Below are 20,684 nucleotides of genomic sequence, written 5' to 3' on the forward strand. Positions count from 1 at the left end.
CCTTTTCCGAGGGCTTTACCAGTGTGGAAGGGTGTACAGCTTACAGGGCGGACCTGTATCATTTCACACCATCAGGGACTGACTCAGGAAATGAAAGTGGGACAAAGGCTTCCAAAGAGCTGCATAGGAAGGGACTTGGGGAGAGGAAGTAGAAAGGTGTATGGATAGTGTTAAGGGAGCATGGTGGATTATACGATGCCTGAAGTATGCTACTGTTGGGGATTCTTCTCACAGTTCTCAGCTCGAGAGAGAAAATGTTTTGTACTCATAATATTAGACTGTTGGACTCCATGTGTTAGCAACATTAAAGTGGGGACACGAGAGAAGGGGGGTTTGGGTGGAAATTGTTGAATCATCATTGAGGCCCGTTTTCCTTAATGAAAAATCAGCAGTCCTTGGAGAGTCTGTGAAGAACAGGGGAAGAGCACAGATGAAGCCAGGTTTTCATGGTGGCGCGACAGGGAGATGGATGGGGCCACAAGGAAGGGCTCTAGGAAGAGGACTGCTTTCTTCGCTTCAGCTCTCTCTTTTTTTTTTTTTTTTTTTTTTTTTTTTTTAACTGTCAAGAGGTGGCCTCCAAAGAGACTCAGAGACCTAGCCATGTAAAGCCAGCACATGTTTGAGGAAAGGAAGATTTGAGCAGGCGGAAGAAGCTTTCCTGAAAAAGTTCTTGTCAAAAAAAAAAAATTTTTTTTTCTAGCTCTGAATGAGATTTACCTCCTCTCCCCCTAAATGACTTAGTAGTTGATGATAGAAAGTTGCCGATGAGGACACCTGGGTGGCTCAGTGGGTTAAGCCTCTGCCTTTGGCTCAGGTCATAATCTTAGGGTCCTGGGATTAAGCCCCTCACGGGGCTCTCTGCTCAATGGGGAGTCTGTTACCCCTTCTCTCTGCTTGTCTCTGCCTACTTGTGATCTCTCTCTCTGTCAAATAAATAAATAAAATCTTAAAAAAAAAAAGTTGATGAATCAGGAGTCAGTCAAAAGTAGAACACAAAAGCATGGCTATGAAATCACCCCTTTCGGAAGTCAAAGATAAGAACATTAAAAATAAGGTAGGGTGTAGACTTCTTGTAAATGAGCTTTATACCCTGCTAGCTTTCAACACCTTTCCTGGTTTTTCTTAGATACTACCAGATAAGCTACAAAGGCTTGGAAGACTCTTACTTGTACAGACGTGACAGGAGAGCAGGGACTAGCCCACCTGGATCCAACAGAAAAACATCTGTGCCTATTTTTAATGAATTAGCACCCTGGTATTAATTTAAAGCAATACTCCCCTTCTTAAGTCAGTCAAGTTGTATGAAAAAATTAATTTTTTTTTCTGACTGAACTATGACCATATCAGTAAGACCACTGAAGTTATTCTTTGCCCATAGCCAATATTGCGTCCAGATTTTTAGAGACTGAAGTTGTGTATTATAGTCTTCATAATGTCTAAGAAATTAGATTCCACTCCCATTTGTAATAATGAATTCCGATGACTCATAGGCTTGTTTGAATTCCTAAAGATTATGGAAAGAGAACTTTACCAGCTTTTGGGTAACGATGAGATATGTCCATTCCCCAGTGGAAGGAACAACATGGAACACATATGATAGCTATTTGAGATATTCATTGGATTCTAATGCTCCACAGGAAACATCATGGGTTACTCTTAGCTTTGGAAAATATTATTTCAGAGATAATCATCTTCATTCTCTAGGCAAAGTTTAGCTCCTGGCTACTTTAATTTCCTAATTGAGGATGTTCTTAAATTGAGTTGTTCACAGGATACCTTGGCTCCAAACCGTAATACAACTGTATGTTTCTTCTCTGAATTCTTGTGAATAAGTTAAAAAAAAAAAAAAAAAAAAGCAAACTAAGCACATAAAAACCACTCATCTAATTTATTTCTGAGGGAATAACATCACAGGTGCTAGGTATAATTATTAGGTAGATTGATACAAGCAATGTCCATTTAAAAAACCTTTTCATTTTCCTTATATTTGCTTTTTGCTTCTTTTTGCTAAGAGTTGAGTTCTTTATAAATACACGTCTATGTATTTTGCATTGTCCAAGAGAGATCTTTGAAAACCCCTTAATTTGTATTTGTCGTCCGTTGCCTTTGGATCATAGGGGGTCATTTGGATAATTGGCACAACCTCAAATAGTCAGGTGAGCCAACCCATTTGCTGTAATACACAGAGTTCTTTTCTATCCCCATCAAATCTCCCCCCCCTGGCTGTCTTAATTTAATGAGAAAGGAGCAGATTGTAGCGTATGTAGAGAGTTGTTGGGGAGTGTTTGGTCTGTCCTGGGTGGAAATGGGACTAAAATATAGGTTTTCTGGCTCTTTGCTGAATGCAGGAGGCAGCTGGCCAATCTCCTCAGATGTAATGTGTTGCTGAGAACAGACAGTAAAGTGGAGGGACATTAGGGCACTGAGGCATCTTAGAAGGTTAAGTCCGGGCACCCAGGAAACCACGTGGAAGGGCACTTGTGTTGGATCCTTTGTGGCTGGTGAGTTCTTCCCTCCTTTAGGACTTTCCATTGCAAACACTGTCTTCCTATAGTTAGAATGAAACCTGTGTCCTCAGAGTTTGGATGTCTACTCTATGCAGAAATATAGTTCTGACTCCATCTCTGCCTTCTAAAGTGGGTAAGATGTGGCCCCTGCCATAAATAGCGAACATACAAATATGACAAAATATGATACAAAGTACAGTGGGGGGTTTCATTCTCAGAGAAAATCCAGTAATTATGCTTTCTCTGAGACTGTCTAAATTTTATTGGTGTATTCAATATTAGTTGGAAGGTGATTTAATCTTGTGCATTCCAGGCAATGTTAAGGATGTGGCTGTGAGGTTGGGGTTGATCTCCATTTGCTTTCAGCCCTATCAGGTAATAGCCCTGGGCCCTGGGACAGGTCACATTCCTCTAGAGGTCCCAATTTCATCAACTATAAAATGGCAACCATAATGATATCTTCTCTACAGGAATATTTTGAGAATTAGAGATCATTTACAGAAATGAGCCTACCAGAGGGTCTGGCTCACTACAGATAAGCAGAAAATGGTAGTTTATATACTTGTTACCAAAGACTAGTTCCTGTGCCTTTATAATTTATAACATCTTTTAATTTTGTTCAAGAGATATATTAAGCTTAAAATAATAATACACACATAAAATGAATGCCAAATTACTGACCTTTTTCTTTCAGTAGATACATAAGTGTTGGAGCAGATACAACATATGTTTTCAAACATATTAGATTTCATTTTAAAAAATTCTAATTCAAATTACTCATAAATCTGAATGTGCCTTTTTAGACCATGTGTGTGTGTGCACGCACAAAGGACATATTTGATGTGACCCATTGTTTTATTTCTCTTTTTTAATCTTTATTATTAGTGATGTGGTTAATGTGAAGGTGAAAATACATGGGCTTTAGAAGTAGAGAAATCTTCGTTTAAACTTCAGGTTAAACATGTATCTCTGTTGGCTTTCACATTTGATCATTCTAAGCCTGTTTGCAAATATGTAAGATGGGGATAATAATAAATGCTTTTGCTCTTAGAGTAAAGGGGGTGATCTATGAAAGCACCTGGAAGCCTGCCTTATTGAAGATACTTAGTAACTTCTACTTCACTAAATGTGTGTAATTAGTGAGGGAAGTGCCAAAATATCTTTACTAACAACTCCTTAAATGGGATAAAATGGCTTAAGAAAGGACAAAATTTCCTAATTGTGTATTATTTCCTTTGAATACCCTCTCCTACTAACTCTTGAATCTTTCCTTGTCTCTAACAGGAAATACGTGTTCTTCTCTCAGATTTCATTGCTGTGTTTTCCTTTTAACCAAGGCTACTGTGCTTGTCTGAAATCACAGACACCATAGGCAACAAATTGGTGCATTTATTTAATTATGTCCTTTAAAATAAACACTGTAACTGCCAAAAAGATAAGTAAATGGGGACTAAATAAAGACCTCTCTTCTGGCCAATAAAGTTCGACTCTTTTTCAGGGGTCCTAAGTTAATGCAATGCACAATATTTTGGAAAGTATTTAGTTTCCTTTATTTAGAAATCATCAGTACAGGGTTTCATTAAAGCTTGTAGATGTTATACACAGCTGAAAGTAAATCTTGGTATCACTGAAAGAAAATTATATTTTCTCACTGAAGGTTCAGAGCTCTGTGATGTTGGTGTTACACACATTTATAGATAAGGAAACGAAGGATCACAGAGGTTAGATAAGTAACTTCTTGGATGTCACATATATAGCAACAGGTGAAGCTAGACCTTGAACTCAAGTTTTCTGGCTCAAAACCATGGATTCTCCCCATTGTTCCACACTGACTTCTTTGATAGTACGTGTAAAGGGCCTGTGGTGAGAGAAAGCATGGCATAGGAGATTCTCAAAATGATTTCTGCCTTTCATGTGCTTGAATTTATAGGTTAGAAGCATAAAGTGTGGCATTCTTTACTCTTAAGAAGTGTTGAGGTAACAATGGTTTACTATTTATTGCAACTTCAACACCCAGTCACACCATTTAAAAATGATCTTATTCTAGCCTGAGAAAAATAACAAACAAGTTTCCTTTGAAGGACTGAGATACTATGTCTCTCCTTACTATTGATTTACTGCATGTTTCTTATATGCTTTATACTGTGCTAAGGGTTTCACATTTTATGCACTACACACTCTAGGATGTGTCTACCATATACCTAAAGATTAGGAAGTAGGTATCTTAAATTTAACCCATTACACTCCTTACCCACACCTGCTCCTCTCTCTGGGTTTTTGATTTCACCAAACATGATTACCATTTACCTAGTTCTTCCAAGCAGAAATCTGGCAGTCATCCCTGATTCTTTTCATCAGTAAATTGGTTAGTTCCTCCGACATAGAAAAATGTGCTACCTGTCTATCTCTCGTCTCCTCCACATTTTATCCAAGACACCACCACCATCTCTCTCTAGTCTCCCCCATTCTTTTCTTGCCGTGATCCATTCTCCCCTGTTAACTCCAAAGTAAATTATCACACAGCTGCTGGAAAGATCCTTTAAAGTCTAAGCCAGACTCTACCATTTTCCTGGTTAAAAACCTTCAATATGTTTCTATCACACTTAAAAAAAAAAAAAAAAAACAGACATGGGACAGATACTACATGATACCATATATATGAGGAATCCGAAGTAGTCAGATTCCTAGAAGCAGAGAGTAGAATGTGGTTGCCAGAGAGTGGGGGGAGGGGGAATAGGAAAGGTATTAGTAAAAGGGTATTAAGTTTCAATTTTGCAGCATGAATTAAGTCCTGGATATCTACTGCAGCATGGTGCCTGTAGTTAACAATAGTGGATTTTCTGCTTAAAGATTTGCTAAGAAGGTGGTTCTTATGTTAAGTGTTCTTATCACACACATAAAAAAATCCATAACCATTGGCTACAGGCCCCATGTGATCTAGCTCTACTCTCATCCTCCCTTATGCCTCTTGGCTACACTGGCCTTCTTGATGTGCCAGCCACCTGACACTCATTTCTGTCCCAGGACCTTTGCACTTACTATTCTCTCTGGAAAATTCTTTCCCAGAGAGTGTGATGTCTTTCATTTTATTCAGATCTCTGTTCATGTATCAGAGGCTTTTACTAAGTGTTGTGTTTAAGATGACACCTTCACCATCACCCATTTTCTGTCCCCACTACCCAGCTTTATTTTTATTTAGTGTATTGATATTATTTTATATATTTAATTATGTGACTGCTTTTCTAATCTTCCTCTGGAATGTTTATTTTATGAGATGAGAGCATCATTCTTCACTGTGTTTGCACTCTGTATGTAACAGTTTTGGGTACATAATAGGCACTCAAAACATCATCATTGAATGAATGAATGAATCAATGAATGAGTCTTAGAGAGGGTAAGTTAGTTGCCACATTTCAAGTAGCCGGTAAAGAGCAGAGACAGAATGTGAACCCAGGCACAGAAAACGAACCAAAGTCTATCTAAAATGCTATTTATTACCTTGATGTGAAAGGTGTTCTTGGTGCAGGCTATCCCTTGATGTGTATACCAAAGGAGACATGGGAACTGAAAAGTGAACTATATGTTTTACTACCTTTTCACCTGTCTGTATCTGGGCTGATTCCTCAGGAGAGTAAAAGTCAGTCTGAAACTTGGTGGAACACACATGCTGGCTGAAAATATGCTCAGATTATTGCTCAATTTAAAATTACTCCAAACTTGAAAGATCATTGAGCTCCAAGTTTTTTTTTTTTTTTTTTGGTCCTTCCCTCAGTTTATTCTCTGTAAATTTTGGTGCCTTTAGACAGGATGCAGACAAAACAACTTAACCGTACAGGTCATTCTTCTCTGTTTGGCACTTGGGCTTTTTTTCCCTCTCTGCCTTCCTGCGTGCTACATTCCATTTGGGGGACTGCACTTGAAAGGCCAGACTTGGAAATTCCGTCATAACATGAGTTCTGGTGGAAGAGAATGAAACATTGACTCAAGCTTTGCACTCTTTCCCAGAAAGGGTCACACTAACTGATGGCAGGCTGCGACCCTGCGACGTAGGAGACTGTGACCGCAAAGCAGGGCTTGTCCCAATGCTGGGTGCTGGGCTCTACTCCCAGAGATGCAAATTCATGGCGGGAGGAGGGAGCCCTGGAATTTCTGATTTTTCTTTCTTTCTTTTTTTTTAAATTTATTTGAGAGAGAAAGAGACAATAAGAGAGAGAGAGAGCATGAGTGGAGAAAGGTCAGCAGGAGAAGCAGACTCCCTGCTGAGCAAGGAGCTGGATGTGGGACTCCATCCCGATCCCAGGACTCCAGGATCATGACCTGAGCCCCCAGGCACCCCTGGAATTTCTGTTTCTAAGAAGTTCCTGGCGAGGGTGATGCTGATCTACTTTGGCCTAGGGTAAGGTGAGTTTTCTCCTGATGGGGCAGGACACAGCCCATCTAGCTCTAGCCAAAGAAAAACTCAGGGAAAGGGAAGGCTTGGTTTTCTTGTCACTCACTCTATCCATCACTCGCTGTTTGCAGTACAGGGCAACAACAGTGACCCCACAAACAGAGGTATATAGCCAGGCTTCCTGAGAAACAACGTGATTCAGAGTCTTAACCCAGCTTTTGTTAGTTCTAGAGAATACAGTTGAGAGCCTACAAGAAAGATTAGAGGTTTTTTCAAAATGCATTTTTTCAAAATGCAGATTTGCTTCCTGGTCATTATAAAGCATATTGGTTCTGAGTTAAGGGAGACTCGGATCCGGATTTGCTTTAATTCTTTCTTTTACTCGTAGGCTAAGGATTCTGTGAATAAATCTGTCCTGCCCCTGTCAGAATTGAAGGGTATCATTTTTCTTTTTCTTAACTGTATGGATTTTTTTTTTTTCTCTCTCTGACATTCTCCTTGGTCTCGGAATAATCTTCTGACTGCTTTCCTGCATAATTAAGACATAAGCTCCAATTTCCCCTGCAGGAAAATGGAAATATAATTTATGAAGCACCCCTAACATTTTTAAAGCATGTTTATTTTTAAAAATGTGTTTATCGAGGCAAAAGTGTAGTGATTCCTTTTAAGGCATGTGATAAGAGGTGGGGATCTGAGAAGGGCAGCAGGACCAGAGTGAAAGCTTTTTGCTGTGCTGGCATGGGAACCAAGGGAGATGAAACACCACCAACATGAGCATCCGCCCCACAACAAAGACAATGTTGGACTTTGGAGAAGCCACCAATATTGGAAAGGTGCTGCCTTCTAAGCTTGGACTACTCTTAGTTGAACCAGTTATAAAAGGTGAACATCCATGTATTTATAACACCTTTGCCCCTTTTTGAAAACAGACAAGCAAGACACAGAATGGGACTCTCAGAGCTCTTGAGAGTCTGCTCATCCTGACCTGGGCTGGCTGCTTCGGTGTGGCTGTCAAGGTGAAGGGACTGGGATGGAGCCGCATAGATATGTGCCCTGGGAGCTCACATACTCTTTACTGTGTTTGATACTTGGTTTTGCGTGTCAGGTTCAAGAATTCTTGGCATCAGTCTGGGAATCTAGGTTCTGCTAGGTATAGGGCCTACGCCCAATTCTGAATAAGAGTTTCCTGGCAGGCCCAACCGCAAGATTTTAGATTTGTGTACATTGGGGTAGGTTGGCCCAAACTCAGGCTACTGAGAGACTTGAACTTTGGGGATTTCTTCTTCCTCACAGGCATTTAAATATTGCTTCATAAGAGTGCTTACTCTCAACAGATGCTTTTTTGAGTGCATTTCTTCCAGATGTTTTCCTCTCTTAATAGTTTACATTAAAATAAATAGTGGATCTGGGTGTCTTACTCAAAGATGAACTTTCTTAGAGCCAGAACCACTATGGGATGTTTGCAGTGCACACCTGGAGTGACCTGGTGTTTTGTCCCTTTGCTTTTGTGTCCTTGAGGACTGGATGGAAACCACTAGAAATTTGCACCAAGTCCCTCCCTTCAAAGCACCTTACCTCATCTGTGTCAGTGTAGACTCAGACCTTGACACCATCAAAGAATATCGCAAAAAATTCCAAACATCTTGTGCAGTCAGAAGAGCTGATCTGAGTGGCTTAATACGTGTTAAGTGAACAGAGCTGTGCCTGGCAGCTTCTGAGTGCTATATACAGATTAAGTAAGTAATTGATTAGAAACTCAAGTAACCTCAGAGGGGATGAATCCAGAATTTCCTAAAGTGCTGCTTAAAACCCGAGTTTTCAATTCATAGGTTATGTTCATAGGCACATCCAGGTGTGGGACAAGAAGAGCTGAGGCAGGAGGAAATCAGCCTATGGCTAGAATGAGGAAATGTATAAACAGAATTGGGAAGGTTAACTTGCAGGTAAATTCTTTACAGGGTTGATTAGATGTTGCTCTGACTCTCTTTTTTTAAGTGGGTGTTTCCCAGGTTTTAATTTGATTGTATATCTTTGGCCTTCCCTTTTTTGTATAAAACATTTCACAGAGGAATGAGAAATTTGAGGTAGCCCAATATCCTTTTATCACTCACAGTTGAAATGGGGTCCTGAAAACTCGAGTCCTAAAAGCTCAGGCTTATGCGGAAATTTCCGGATACACCTGGAAGTATCTGTACAGTCTCTTACTGTATGTGGTGAGGACCACTGCAGGGACAACATCTCACCCAGATATAAATCTGAATGTGGTTAGTACATTTAGTGTGGTGTCAAGGATCCTGAATACTGTTTGCAGTGACCAGTCTTTCTGGTAACCCCCCGAAACTCTCTGGGTCTCCACCATCTCAGACATAAAGTGTAAACAGACGATAATGTTCACTGAAGTTTTTTCTGTGAGAATTTAGAATCACCGAGTATAATTGTAATAGTGTATATTCTGGTTATTAGTCAGAAAGTGCCACTGTTTAAGCGAGTTCCCCAACTTGTAACCATAAACCATATAATAGCATGCTGACACCCCCCAAGAGAAATAGAGAAAGCAAATTTTAACATTTTCATTTAAATTTTCCAGAAACTATGTTCCAAACTAGCCATTCATCTACCTCTCTTCCCATTCCCATTCTAATATTCTTTTTTCAATATCAGAATATATGCTACCATCTACCAAATCCCACTATACCTATCACCACAAAAACAAAATATCTTTGTCCCAGTGAAAGTATAATTTTAAAAAATTAAAAACATGGCTTATATACATAAAATGAATATGTGTCAAAAAATTCATTCAACTCATTTATTATTTAGGACTCTAGTAAGAAGACAGGATCATTTTAAAGAGCTGAGTACAGTCCATTTAATAAATGTTGGAGTAAGATTGCTGAGTTAGATATAGAAGTGGCTAATATATACCTTATGGGTAATAAATTACAAGCTTTGGGGTTATCTTCCCACTAGAAAAAAAGTTATTTGTATCTCTACCACAAAGAATTTTCCAGGTTAACATGAAACTTCACTAAGTCTTGTACCTTTCATCAAAAATCAACAGAGTGAGTCAACAAAGTGCACCTTCCCTAAATAATTAGATAACCCTTGATTAGGTGTCTGTCTTTATATGGTACTTAAAAGACATGCTACCCACATTTCCCTTTCTCTCTCTTTTTTAAAGATTTAGTTATTTGTTTGAGAGAGAGAGCACGCGTGCATGTGTATACCCACGAGCTAGGGGAGGGGCAGGGGGCAGAGGGCAAGGGAGAGAGAGATTCTCAAGCAGAGTCTCTGCTGAGAACAAAGCCCTGATGTAGGGCTTGACGTGACTACCCTGAAACATGACCTGAGCTGAACCTTTCTAAGGTTAAAAATATTTTTCCTTAATATCATAAACAGTGTCCATGCTCTCCTTGCTCTAGGCAGATAGCGTACATAATTTCAGAAGGATTCACTTACAGGCGAATCTACTTCAAGGATAAGAATTGTGTTCTTCCCACTTAAGCCCTGGGGGGAGTGGGGTTGGGAGAAGGGGGGTGGGGTTATGGACATTGGGGAGGGTATGTGCTTTGGTGAGTGCTGTGAAGTGTGTAAACCTGGCGATTCACAGACCTGTACCCCTGGGGATAAAAATATATGTTTATAATAAATAAAAAATTAAAAAAAAAAAAGAATTGTGTTCTTCCTTGGTGGTCTGTGCAGTGGGATTTGACCTACGAGCACTATTGCCCTATGGATGTCAGAAATGGAAATGATGCATAAAACTAACATTAATACTAATGTTCTAAAAATAACCTTATAGTTTAGAAGAATATATTCACATACAGTTGTATAATCTTAAAAAATATTTTAAGAAGTAGGTGGTATTAATTGTATTTTATACATAAAAAAGAGAAACTCAGAGAAGTGAAGGGACTTTCCCAAAAACATAATGTTAATATGTGCCAAAGCCTAGGACTAGAATTTAGATCCAGAAGCATGACATTTTAACCATGTATTGATATATTCTGGAATCTCAGAAGACCTCAAAGACACAGTTGGATTTGTTTTCTATTTTGAAAACACTAAAACATTTTTGTCACTTCTAGCAGAGAAAACATCCTTACTTCATAGAGGGTAAGTTAGGGAAGGACCTTGCAAAATCAACGAAGTCATAGGAGGAGCTTCCCTTTATTTTATAAAGTAACCTGCAAAAATGCTGAGTTTCCATATCAGTTACTTGATTTGGACTCCAGAGTAATAGGAATGAGTTGTGATGTTGTGATTCTAATTTGCAGGATAGTCAAGTCCAGGTAAGAAGGCAACTCTTACCCCTACCATGCTTGCTTATCCTATTTATTAATCCATCTAAATTTGAGACACGCTTTTGAAAACCAAGCTAACCCAGGGGCTAGAGCTTGCTAATACTCTTTGAGCTCTTTCCAGGCGATGAATTAACCTGTTTCAGGGAACCAGTGAATTGCTGATCTCACTTTTCTGCATATGAAAGCGTAGGCACAAAGGACAAGCAAGCACACAAAGCAAAACTAGTACTATACCAGGCAAGGAAAGAGGTCAGGTTGCTCCCTCTCCTGGGTACCACTCCATCCTTCCCTACTCTTGGGTTTGCCGCTGCAAGCTCCTTCTCCCATATGAATCACATAAAACATTTCATAGTAGGTTTTAAATGGCTGGTAATATCTCAAAAGGTAAACTTTTTCAAGGTAATTTGTCTTTGTGTAAGGATTGAAAACTTAAGCAAAAAGAACAAAAACTAAAGCATAACTTTCCCAGTGTGTTTTGGGCAGAGAGAGGGCAGCTTGCCCTCTCGTTGTCTCTGAAATAACTGCTTTAGACTTCTTCCTACCCTCAAGACCCGTAAGGCTGATTAGCATGATGAATTTGCATTTTCCATACTCCCACACGGAGCTGGCAATTTAGCAAGGAATGAATGAACCCAGGCCAGACTTAGGAATTAAATTCAGAAAACCTTGAACACTGGGAGGCCTTTCTGCTGGACAGAGGATTGCAGAAAAAATCCTAAACCTGGGATTCTCAGGGAGGGGATGTGGAGCCGGTGTGTGATACACCCAGCATCCCAACTCCTCTTTTGACCAATTTGCCCAAGTGATCCCCAGAAATAGGACATTGGAAACAGGGTGTTCTGAAATGGACACATTCCTCATGCGTATTAAAGGTATATGTTGGTCAAAATCACAGACCACCATTTTTAATATGCAAAGAGTACCTAATTTATCTTGACTAAAAAGCAAATTGGCCAAAACTTACCAGAGGTATCGGCCACAATGAACAATGGGAGGTTCTATTCTCTGCATATGAACATTTTTGTTCTGCTTCACTGCAGGTTAAAAACTCTGAAAAATCATGTAATTAAGTAATTAACTATATTAAAATAATTAATATATATTAAATATATTTAAGATAAATTAAATATATTAAATTACTTAATATATTATATAATAAATATATAATATACATATATAATACGTATATATAATATATGTAAATATATAATATACATAATATGTATATTATATACTTATTATATAATAAATTAAGTAATTTAATATATTTCTCTTTATCAGCCAGCATTTTCAACTGAATTTGTAAAGGTATACACAATAGGTATTCAATAGGGTGCATTGTGTATTGATAATTTTCCATACCATGATATTTGTTCAAGATTTTTTTGATTACATAATAGCATCTATCAATCTAGACATGTTCTAGAAATTGAAAGTATTCCACAATACCCAACTCATACTTCATTATCCCAGTCCATTGCTAATAATCAGGTACTTTCAAAATTTCCCTCTACATGTGCTAAACATTCATTAGTTATCTATAAAATGGCAAAATGGGATCATAGATTGCAATCTGTTCTATACCCTACATTATTCACTTCATAGTACATTCTGGGCAGTTTTTCATACATGTACATAATTGTTTCAATTATTCTCTTTTCACAATCTGGTATTGTGAAAAGGGTGACATACATGTTTCTAAAATAAAGTGTATATAAAAGATAAGGAAGTGAGTTTTGGCTCTAAGCTTAGAGAACCCTGGCCTTCTCTGTAACTGGGTTGCTACAGCTCCCAAGAGAGGCTGGAAGCCTTGCTGTTGCTTCTGCCGAAGTACAAGGTAACAAGAGAATGCATGTTACCTTTATGTAATCGGTGGCCATCTTTAAACAGGATACTGGCTCCCTCATGAAGCATGACGGCCTTCGAGAAAGCAGCTGCTGCTGGTAATGGCATCTTGGGAATGAGTGACTTACTATTTCCATGCTCACTAAGAACTAAAAGAAACATGAAAGAAGATGCTGGAGAGAAATAGCCGCCTTTGTCCATTAATTTGTTTGGTTCTTGAAATTTGGACAGATTCTGTGTGTGTGTATGGGTTCTGTGTTGTGGGTTGGCTAATTTTCTTTCCCTTAGGAATATCAGAAGAGTACATTATCTAAGGCCAACATTTTGCTTTCCAGCAAATTTATTGTCTCTGGCCTAGAGATAGTTTCATCAAGAAGATCATGTATTAGTCACTTAAATTTTAATCCCTGGTTTTCATTTCAGTTATTTTTATATTTATATTTACTTATATTTATAACATATAGCATATTGTTTTCAAATATTTCAAAACACAGCTATGACTTCAAGCTAAGGTGGTATTTTACTGGATTCCTGTAGTGTATAGTATACCTTTTTCAGACCCTATTAGGAAATTTTAAAAATCAGAAAGTCCAGTTACTGAAGCCACTCACCGTTTAATTTCAAAGTAAGACTCATCACTACTTTTTTATTGTGACTGCCCATAGTCACTAATTTTACTCTCAATAATCATTCACATATATTTATTGAGTGCTTTCCGTAAGATCTGATGCCATGTGAGGAAGTTTACAGAGCAGCAATGGAATTAAAGCCATGATTTGTGGGCCAGAAGTTTTTTTTTTTTTTTTTTTAATTAATTTATTTATTTATTTGACAGAGAGAGATCACAGCAGACAGAGAGAGAGAGGGAAGCAGGCTCCCCGCCAAGCAGAGAGCCTGATGCGGGACTCGATCCCAGGACCCTGAGATCATGACCTGAAGTGGGCCAGAAGTTTAACTTGGGTTGCATTCCAATCCAGAGTTATCTTCAGTCATCAGGCTGAGTGTTCTCAGATTATTGGGGTATCTCAGATTATCTGAGGTCCAATTTATAGAAAGCTGGCCTTGGGGTGCCTGGGTAGCTCAGTCAGTTAAGCATCGGACTCTTGATTCAGCTCAGGTCATGATCTCAGGCTCATGAGATTGAGCCCCAGGAGATAGGCTCTGTGCTGGGCGTGGAGCCTGCTTAAGATCCCCTTCTCTGTCCCTCTCTACCTCCTGCCTCCCCTACCTCAAGTAAGTGCACATGTGTGCTCTCTACCTCTCAAAACGAAACAAAACAAAACAAAACAAAAAAACTGGCCTTTACACACACACACACACACACACACACACACACACACACACCCTATTGTTTGTTTATTTTTAGAGGTTAGCAGGTGCCAAAGTTATTTTATTTGTGTCAGGATTTGTCTTACAGGCAGAATGGCTGTGTTTCTATTGTAAATCCGTAAATATTCCTATTTTCTGGAAAAGTTACCAGATACTGACCCACTAGGATTATCCATTGGCTGAATTTTAACCTCATTGAAAAATGTATGTATGTGTTGGGAGGAGAAGGGAGAGAGAGATTGGGAGAGAGGGTTAAGATAGAGCACAGCTTCTGAACTTCCATATTTTCTAGGTTTATATGAGCTGGATGATACTGTTCCTGTTACTTTACTTCTCTGTGCCTTAGACCTCTCCTTTACAGTTATGTTTCATAATAAAACATGATTTTGTGAGCTAAATGATGGTAAAATGTATCTAAGTTTGACGATTTAGGATTATTGAATGAGAGACAGAACGGACAGGTGAAAAGAAATCAAGGAATTTCATGGTAGTATGTACTTCGGAAAACTTACAGTAATGAGAAGAGGCAGACTTCCTGGCAAAGTCTTCAGGATGGTATATTTCTCCACAAATAAGAAGAAGAATGTCACATATTCCTAAAGGTATAAATAAGAAAATAGGAATAGAACTAACAAAAAAATAAATTGAATGGAAGCCAAGGAGGAAAAGTCCAAGAGATGATGGGAAAAGTATATAGAGAAAGAGAAAAGTAAAAGATTAATCCATACCAAATATTATCCCTGCGTGTCTGCTCTTTGGATCTACAAACTGTGGGTACATTATTGAGGACAGGCTGGGTGGAGATGAGTAGTTTGTTGTTTTTCTTGTCTTTTTACCTCTTGTTAGGTACTTTCTTAAAGCTTAGAGAATTCAGGGTCCTAAGGCAAGAAAGTAAAACTGTTCTGCATGAATCAGCTGCTCAGAGCAACATTCCAGTGTTTACAAAACAATATCACTCTTTGTGATGATACATTCTTTCCTGGAAAGACATTCCTAACAAACTATTGCCATTCAGGTATAAATCTCAAAATACCATTCTGAGACAGTGAATTTATTTCCTCCCCTCCCCTCCCCCCATTCTTAAAGTAAAAAGAAAAGAACATATATTTTACGTTTTTAAAGATAAACAGTAGCTGAAAAATATACTCAGTACATTAATTAACTAGTTAACACAATTAGCATGTGTCTGTGTAAACAGACATTGGCCTTGTTTCCAACTCTCTTGAGAAAAATGGGTTGGCTTTTGTGCATTACAAAAATGTTCCTGTTTTCTTAGGCATAAGGTCACTATTTACTGAATACCTATTTGGTTCACTGTGTTGATGTATCATATTGGATGCTCACTACCCCGTAGGAAGTAAGGACAATTATCCCCATTTTTCAGATAAGGACATTGAAGCTCAAGGAGTTAACTTATCCAGAGTCAAGCAGAAAGGTGGCAGAGCCGAGATTCTCGAAACTCTGGTCTCTGACTCTAAAGTCTATGATCTTTCCATGAATTAAATGCCTTATTTTTACATTTTTTTGTTTACAAAGGTAACAGGAGGGGCAACTGGGTGGCTCATTGGGTTGAGCCTCTGCCTTTGGCTCAGGTCATGATCTCAGGGTCCTGGCACTGAGCTTTCTGCTCAGTAGGGAGCATGCTTCCCCTCTCTCTCTCTGTCTGTCACTCTGCCTACTTTTGATCTCTCTCTCTCTATCAAGTAAATAAATAAAATCTTAAAAAAAAAAAAAAGAGAAAGAAAGAAACAGGAATAAAAATACTAAGGTGTCCTAAAATGGAACATGCTGGCAGGGCACAGAGGTTTGTGCCTCTTTTGGTGGTGAACCAAAGTGAACCTAGCAACCCGTATCTATGATAGCATCTCCAGAAATGGAGCCTAGACCAGGAGCTGGAGGAGTCCCAGTGGAAAGGGCCAGTTTAAATAACCTCCCTAAGGGATGTGAAGTTATTTTTCAGAGAAGAGAAGTTTGGTTAAACAAGATTTATCTGGAACTCTGGGGAGCCCTCTGAACCAATTTAGACTTTCCAGGGGCATTCAGAACAGACTGTCAATAGTATGGAGCATTCTGAGCTTTCTTAGTGAACATTGTAGTAAACTGCAGGCAGAGTGTCCCCCGGAAGGCCTTTGCTGTCTTGGTTACATCTTTATTCATGCATTGATCTGTTTTGTCATTTGAGTGTATAGAATATGCCAGACACTGGTGCCTTGTGATGGAAATACATCCTCTGTCTAAGTGGAAGGAGGAGATGTGCAGACAATTACAATGTAGCATAATCATTGCTGGACCAGAGATGCTCACATATTGGGGGTTCCAGCAACACTAGGCCTACGGAGGCCAGAGTCATCCTTGAGATGGGAGCAAAGTGGAGAATCTTAGAGACCAGCTATGTGCCCTGAACCATAGGCAGAAATTTTGGTTTGTCACCACAAATGTCCTTGCCATCATAAGGAAGTATACAGCCCTATCTTCTCTGATTTGTAAATCCCATTTGTTTTCGAGATGTAGCTCTAACATTACCCTCTCTGTGGACTCATTCCTTCCTCCCCACTATTCTCAAACACTTGGTTCATCAGCCAGCTACCAGCGTTTTCCAAACTCATTCATTTAACTCTATCTTGACTTTTTTTCCATAGGCCCATTCCACTCACACCAATAAGGTCAGATTTCAAAGAGCCTACATTTACACAGAGCCGGATAATCGTGAAAAAGAGCCTCAAAACACATTTATTTGCTGCTGAGAGGAGAAAATCAGCTTCTTTCAACTTAAACTTCTGTGAGCCAGGCAGTTTGTAGGAAAGGGTGATCCTGGGCTGGCTCTGGGGTCCATGGAAAAGAACCATTCCCATTCTTCTTTTGGGGCTGTCGTAGTTCTAAGTTTGAAGAGAGGATACCTTTTTATCATTCACATGATTTGTAAGAAAATAAAAGGGAAAGAAAACTATGCTCTTGTAGTTCTTAAAAGAAGTTAGTTTACTGTCATTTCTCTCCTATTTTCCTGTTTATAGACAACATTCTTTGCAGATTTAACCCGAGAAAACAATGTAAATTTACCACAGTTACAGAGCAACCATTTTTGCTTAATTAGAGGAAGTGTGTTTTCCACATGAAGCCATTTTTGAATCTGAAAGAAATCAAATAAACAGTAGATGTTAAGTTCTTTGAGAGGTTATTTATGGTTTGATATTTTAGGATATTAGAAAAATTTATGAATATGTTGCTAACTTTCTGAGCATATATCGATGTATTTTGTCTCAACAACTAAAATTTCTAAGATAGTAGGAATGAAAGTCTCAGGTAGGAAGATGACTATATATATAAAAAATATATATGAAATCCAACCACCTGGATGGCTCAGTCAGTAGGACCTGTGCCTTGATCTCAGGATTGTGAGTTCAAGCCCTACGCTGGGGATAAACTTTACTTAAAAAAAAAAAATCCTTAATATCTATATCTATATAGATATAGATACAGATATAGATAATCTATCTATCTATGTAGGTATGTAGATAGATATCTATCTATCTATATATGTAGGTATCTATCTGTCTTAACTAGAAACTCACTTGGGGTTCAGAATATGGCTATTTACAAACCTGGAACACCAGTGTCTACCTGGATATTGAGATTGATGATATGATATAAATAAGGGTTTTGGCTCTTTGGCAGTAGGAGGGATGAACAACTTTTACTGAGGCCTTGGTAGAGGTCAGGGGATAAAAAAGGTAGTGGCAGCCTGGCACGAAGTGTCCCATCCAGACCCAGCAGGTTGAGGGATGAGTTTTAGGATCAGAATGAGGGAGAATGACTACAGGAAAGACACTGTTCTTTGTCATTGGATTTCATTTAAATGCCCCAGACACAAATTAGATGTCTTTTTCCTTCGCTATTATGGTGTTATCTGCCTGAAAATAGAACACATCGTTTCATCAATGGTTTGAGAATTTTGTCGTTATAACACTTTGCTTCAGGTATTCATATTTATGGCTGAATAAAAATGTTTTGGGGGACATTTTTAAGGACGTTCTTTTTAGAGTGATTCTTGCCCTTGGAAGGCTTTTGTTCTTTCTCCATAGTAGAATCACAGAGAGTGCTTTTGATTCTGGTACCGATCAAAAAACTGCTTTTAAGAATGTTGAAGCGGGACGCCTGGGTGGCTCAGTTGGTTGGACGACTGCCTTCGGCTCAGGTCATGATCCCGGAGTCCCGGGATCGAGTCCCGCATCAGGCTCCCAGCTCCATGGGGAGTCTGCTTCGCTCTCTGACCTTCTCCTCGCTCATGCTCTCTCTCACTGTTTCTCTCTCAAATAAATAAATAAAATCTTTAAAAAAAAAAAAAAGAATGTTGAAGCATGCTCATTATGTATTACAAACTAAATTGGATCATAAATTTCATTTTTAGTATTATTTTTTAAATATGTCCACTGGCCATAAAGTATGTTGTTCTTGTCCAGATATATGACCTTCAGCTACACTAAGATATCTATATATAAAGCTGAAATGACAGTACATATGATAGTACATTGCTGAGTGTGTTTGAATGCACTAAAAGGCACGAAAGCCTTATACAGTATTCAGTACGTGGTGGTATTACTTTCCTCCATCCACAACATCATACTGGTCTGGAACTTGGGGTTGGAGTTGGGGATCAGGTACAAGCGTTTTTGGGGGGAAATGACTAAGGTCCCTGAAATAAGGTGGCTTTGCTTCTGAAATAGGTGGCTGGATAATTTAACTGACTCTAACATTCTGTGTGTCTCTGTATATGTTGGTGATGGCACCACAAGATGGGCTCTCAGTATGCAGAGAGATCGATTTATAATGTGACGATTACCGACTCCAAGCTAACAGGGGAAACTGATCATACGCTGAAATAATACTAAGTTGTGGAAACCCTAAAAATCAAAATTGGTGTCTGTTGTTGTTGTTGTTGTTCTTCTTCTTCTTCCTTAGACTATTGAGAAAATAGGGTGATCAGAAAAATGTATATTTTCTATTACAACGGAGAATGTATTCAAATGGGAGGCCTGGGTCTCGAGCAAAATAGATCCTAGAGTTCCCATAACATTGGTTGCCTCACCATCCTGACGAACGAAATTCTGGAATGAAAGAGACTTTTTATTGAGTGCAACAAGCATTTTGGTTAAGACTTTTCTCCCCCACAATTTATCATCCTACTCAGCCAACCTTCAATCCAACTGGAAGTCCTCAAACTCTTAAGATAACATAGAAACATTAAAAAAAAAAAAAGTGCAGAAAGAAAACTGTGTTTGTTTCAGCTTGTACAATATTGTGTTGAAAAGTACATTCACGTGGCTCATTGGCTTTTTCTGTCTGCGAGCAAACTGGGGCAATCCCCAAGGGCATCCCTTAAGTTTCTTGTGCTCCCCATTGCCATTTTGGTTAAAAATATTCATGTAAAATATATTGCTTTGTTTATCTGATAACAGATAACCCTGGAAAAGCTAATCAATCTAACATAACTCAGGGAAATATCAGAATGACTCAACTGGATGGTTAATTTTGGTAGTCTGGGATTGTAAACTCACTTCAGAAGATTTTTAAACAGGTTTGAAATTCCATTCCCATAAGAAAGTCTGTATATATTTGACCTTTGGAGTTTGGCCAACTTTGTTCTTTTCTCCAGCATTCTAGAGAATTATGTTCCTAACCCATTTTTGACTTACTGGTCTTTTTTTTCCACCCTAACTTCACCACACAGTGCTGAAGCATCAAGTTAAAAAGAAGAGTCCGAATAAGGAAGTTTAGGGAACAGTGGAATCCTTTCATGAGAATGGACTGGCTTGATAAAGGTAAAGAAGAAGGCACAAGGGGGAAACACCCTTCTTTCCCCTGAGGCTACTAGAGCGAGAGCATAATCACTTTGCTGTTTGAACTGAATTATGTGGTAAAGTGAAGGATAAATCCAGAGTCAGGACTTGCAGTACCAAAGTTCAAAGCCACTTAATGAAAAACAGAAGCTCTTCACCATCTCAAAAAGCATTTCCTAAGCAGCCAGTTGCGTCTGGTGCTGCAAAGTAAATTGCATAGACCCAGCCCATGACCTTTACAAAGACATAAAAGGATTTAGAAATAAAATGCTTAGAGTTTGTCAAGTCACCACAGAAATCCTTCAGTAAATCTCCGTTTAGAAAAACCGTCATAAAGGAACATAATTGATAAGGCCCTCTACAAAGCCCATTCATACAATGGAGTTAACTCACACAAAACCCCACTATTACATAGAACATTTTGATTCTCCCGAGTGTTCTTTTTCTTTGCTGTGGGGTTGTGTATGCATCGGAA

The 20,684-nt window shown here is 38.8% G+C and overlaps 2 protein-coding genes across 19 annotated transcripts in view; one reads left to right on the forward strand and one right to left on the reverse strand.

The window, feature by feature from the left end:
- Positions 1–20,684, forward strand: part of SLC8A1 (solute carrier family 8 member A1) — a 379,615-nt gene that overhangs the window by 155,530 nt on the left and 203,401 nt on the right. The window lies entirely within an intron of this gene.
- LOC116595975 lies at positions 4,065–15,285 on the reverse strand. 3 transcript variants are annotated; one of them, XM_032352879.1, is made up of 6 exons: positions 15,104–15,285; positions 14,888–14,971; positions 13,061–13,195; positions 12,166–12,251; positions 8,473–8,618; positions 7,263–7,458 (listed from the first exon to the last, which is right to left on the reverse strand). In XM_032352879.1, the coding sequence occupies exons 1-6, from the start codon at positions 15,153–15,155 to the stop codon at positions 7,353–7,355; spliced, it is 609 nt and encodes a 202-aa protein (XP_032208770.1). In that variant the 5' UTR covers positions 15,156–15,285; the 3' UTR covers positions 7,263–7,352. The 3 variants fall into 3 exon arrangements, with proteins under 3 accessions (XP_032208771.1, XP_032208772.1, XP_032208770.1); XM_032352880.1 differs by lacking the exons at positions 7,263–7,458; positions 8,473–8,618 and adding an exon at positions 4,065–4,365; XM_032352881.1 differs by lacking the exons at positions 7,263–7,458; positions 8,473–8,618; positions 12,166–12,251 and adding an exon at positions 4,065–4,365.

The sequence above is a fragment of the Mustela erminea genome, chromosome 7 (genome assembly GCF_009829155.1).
Source record: "Mustela erminea isolate mMusErm1 chromosome 7, mMusErm1.Pri, whole genome shotgun sequence".
In the NCBI taxonomy this organism is placed as follows: domain Eukaryota; kingdom Metazoa; phylum Chordata; class Mammalia; order Carnivora; family Mustelidae; genus Mustela; species Mustela erminea.

Coding starts and splice junctions, on each gene's coding strand:
- LOC116595975 (XM_032352879.1), bottom strand. CDS start 15,155: ATGTACCCACAGTTTGTAGATCCAAAGAGCAGACACGCAGGGATAATA. Junction 13,196..14,887: donor GTCTGCCTCTTCTCATTACT/GTAAGTTTTCCG, acceptor TGTTTCTTTTAG/TTCTTAGTGAGCATGGAAAT. Junction 8,619..12,165: donor CATTGTGGCCGATACCTCTG/GTAAGTTTTGGC, acceptor ATCTGTATATAG/CACTCAGAAGCTGCCAGGCA.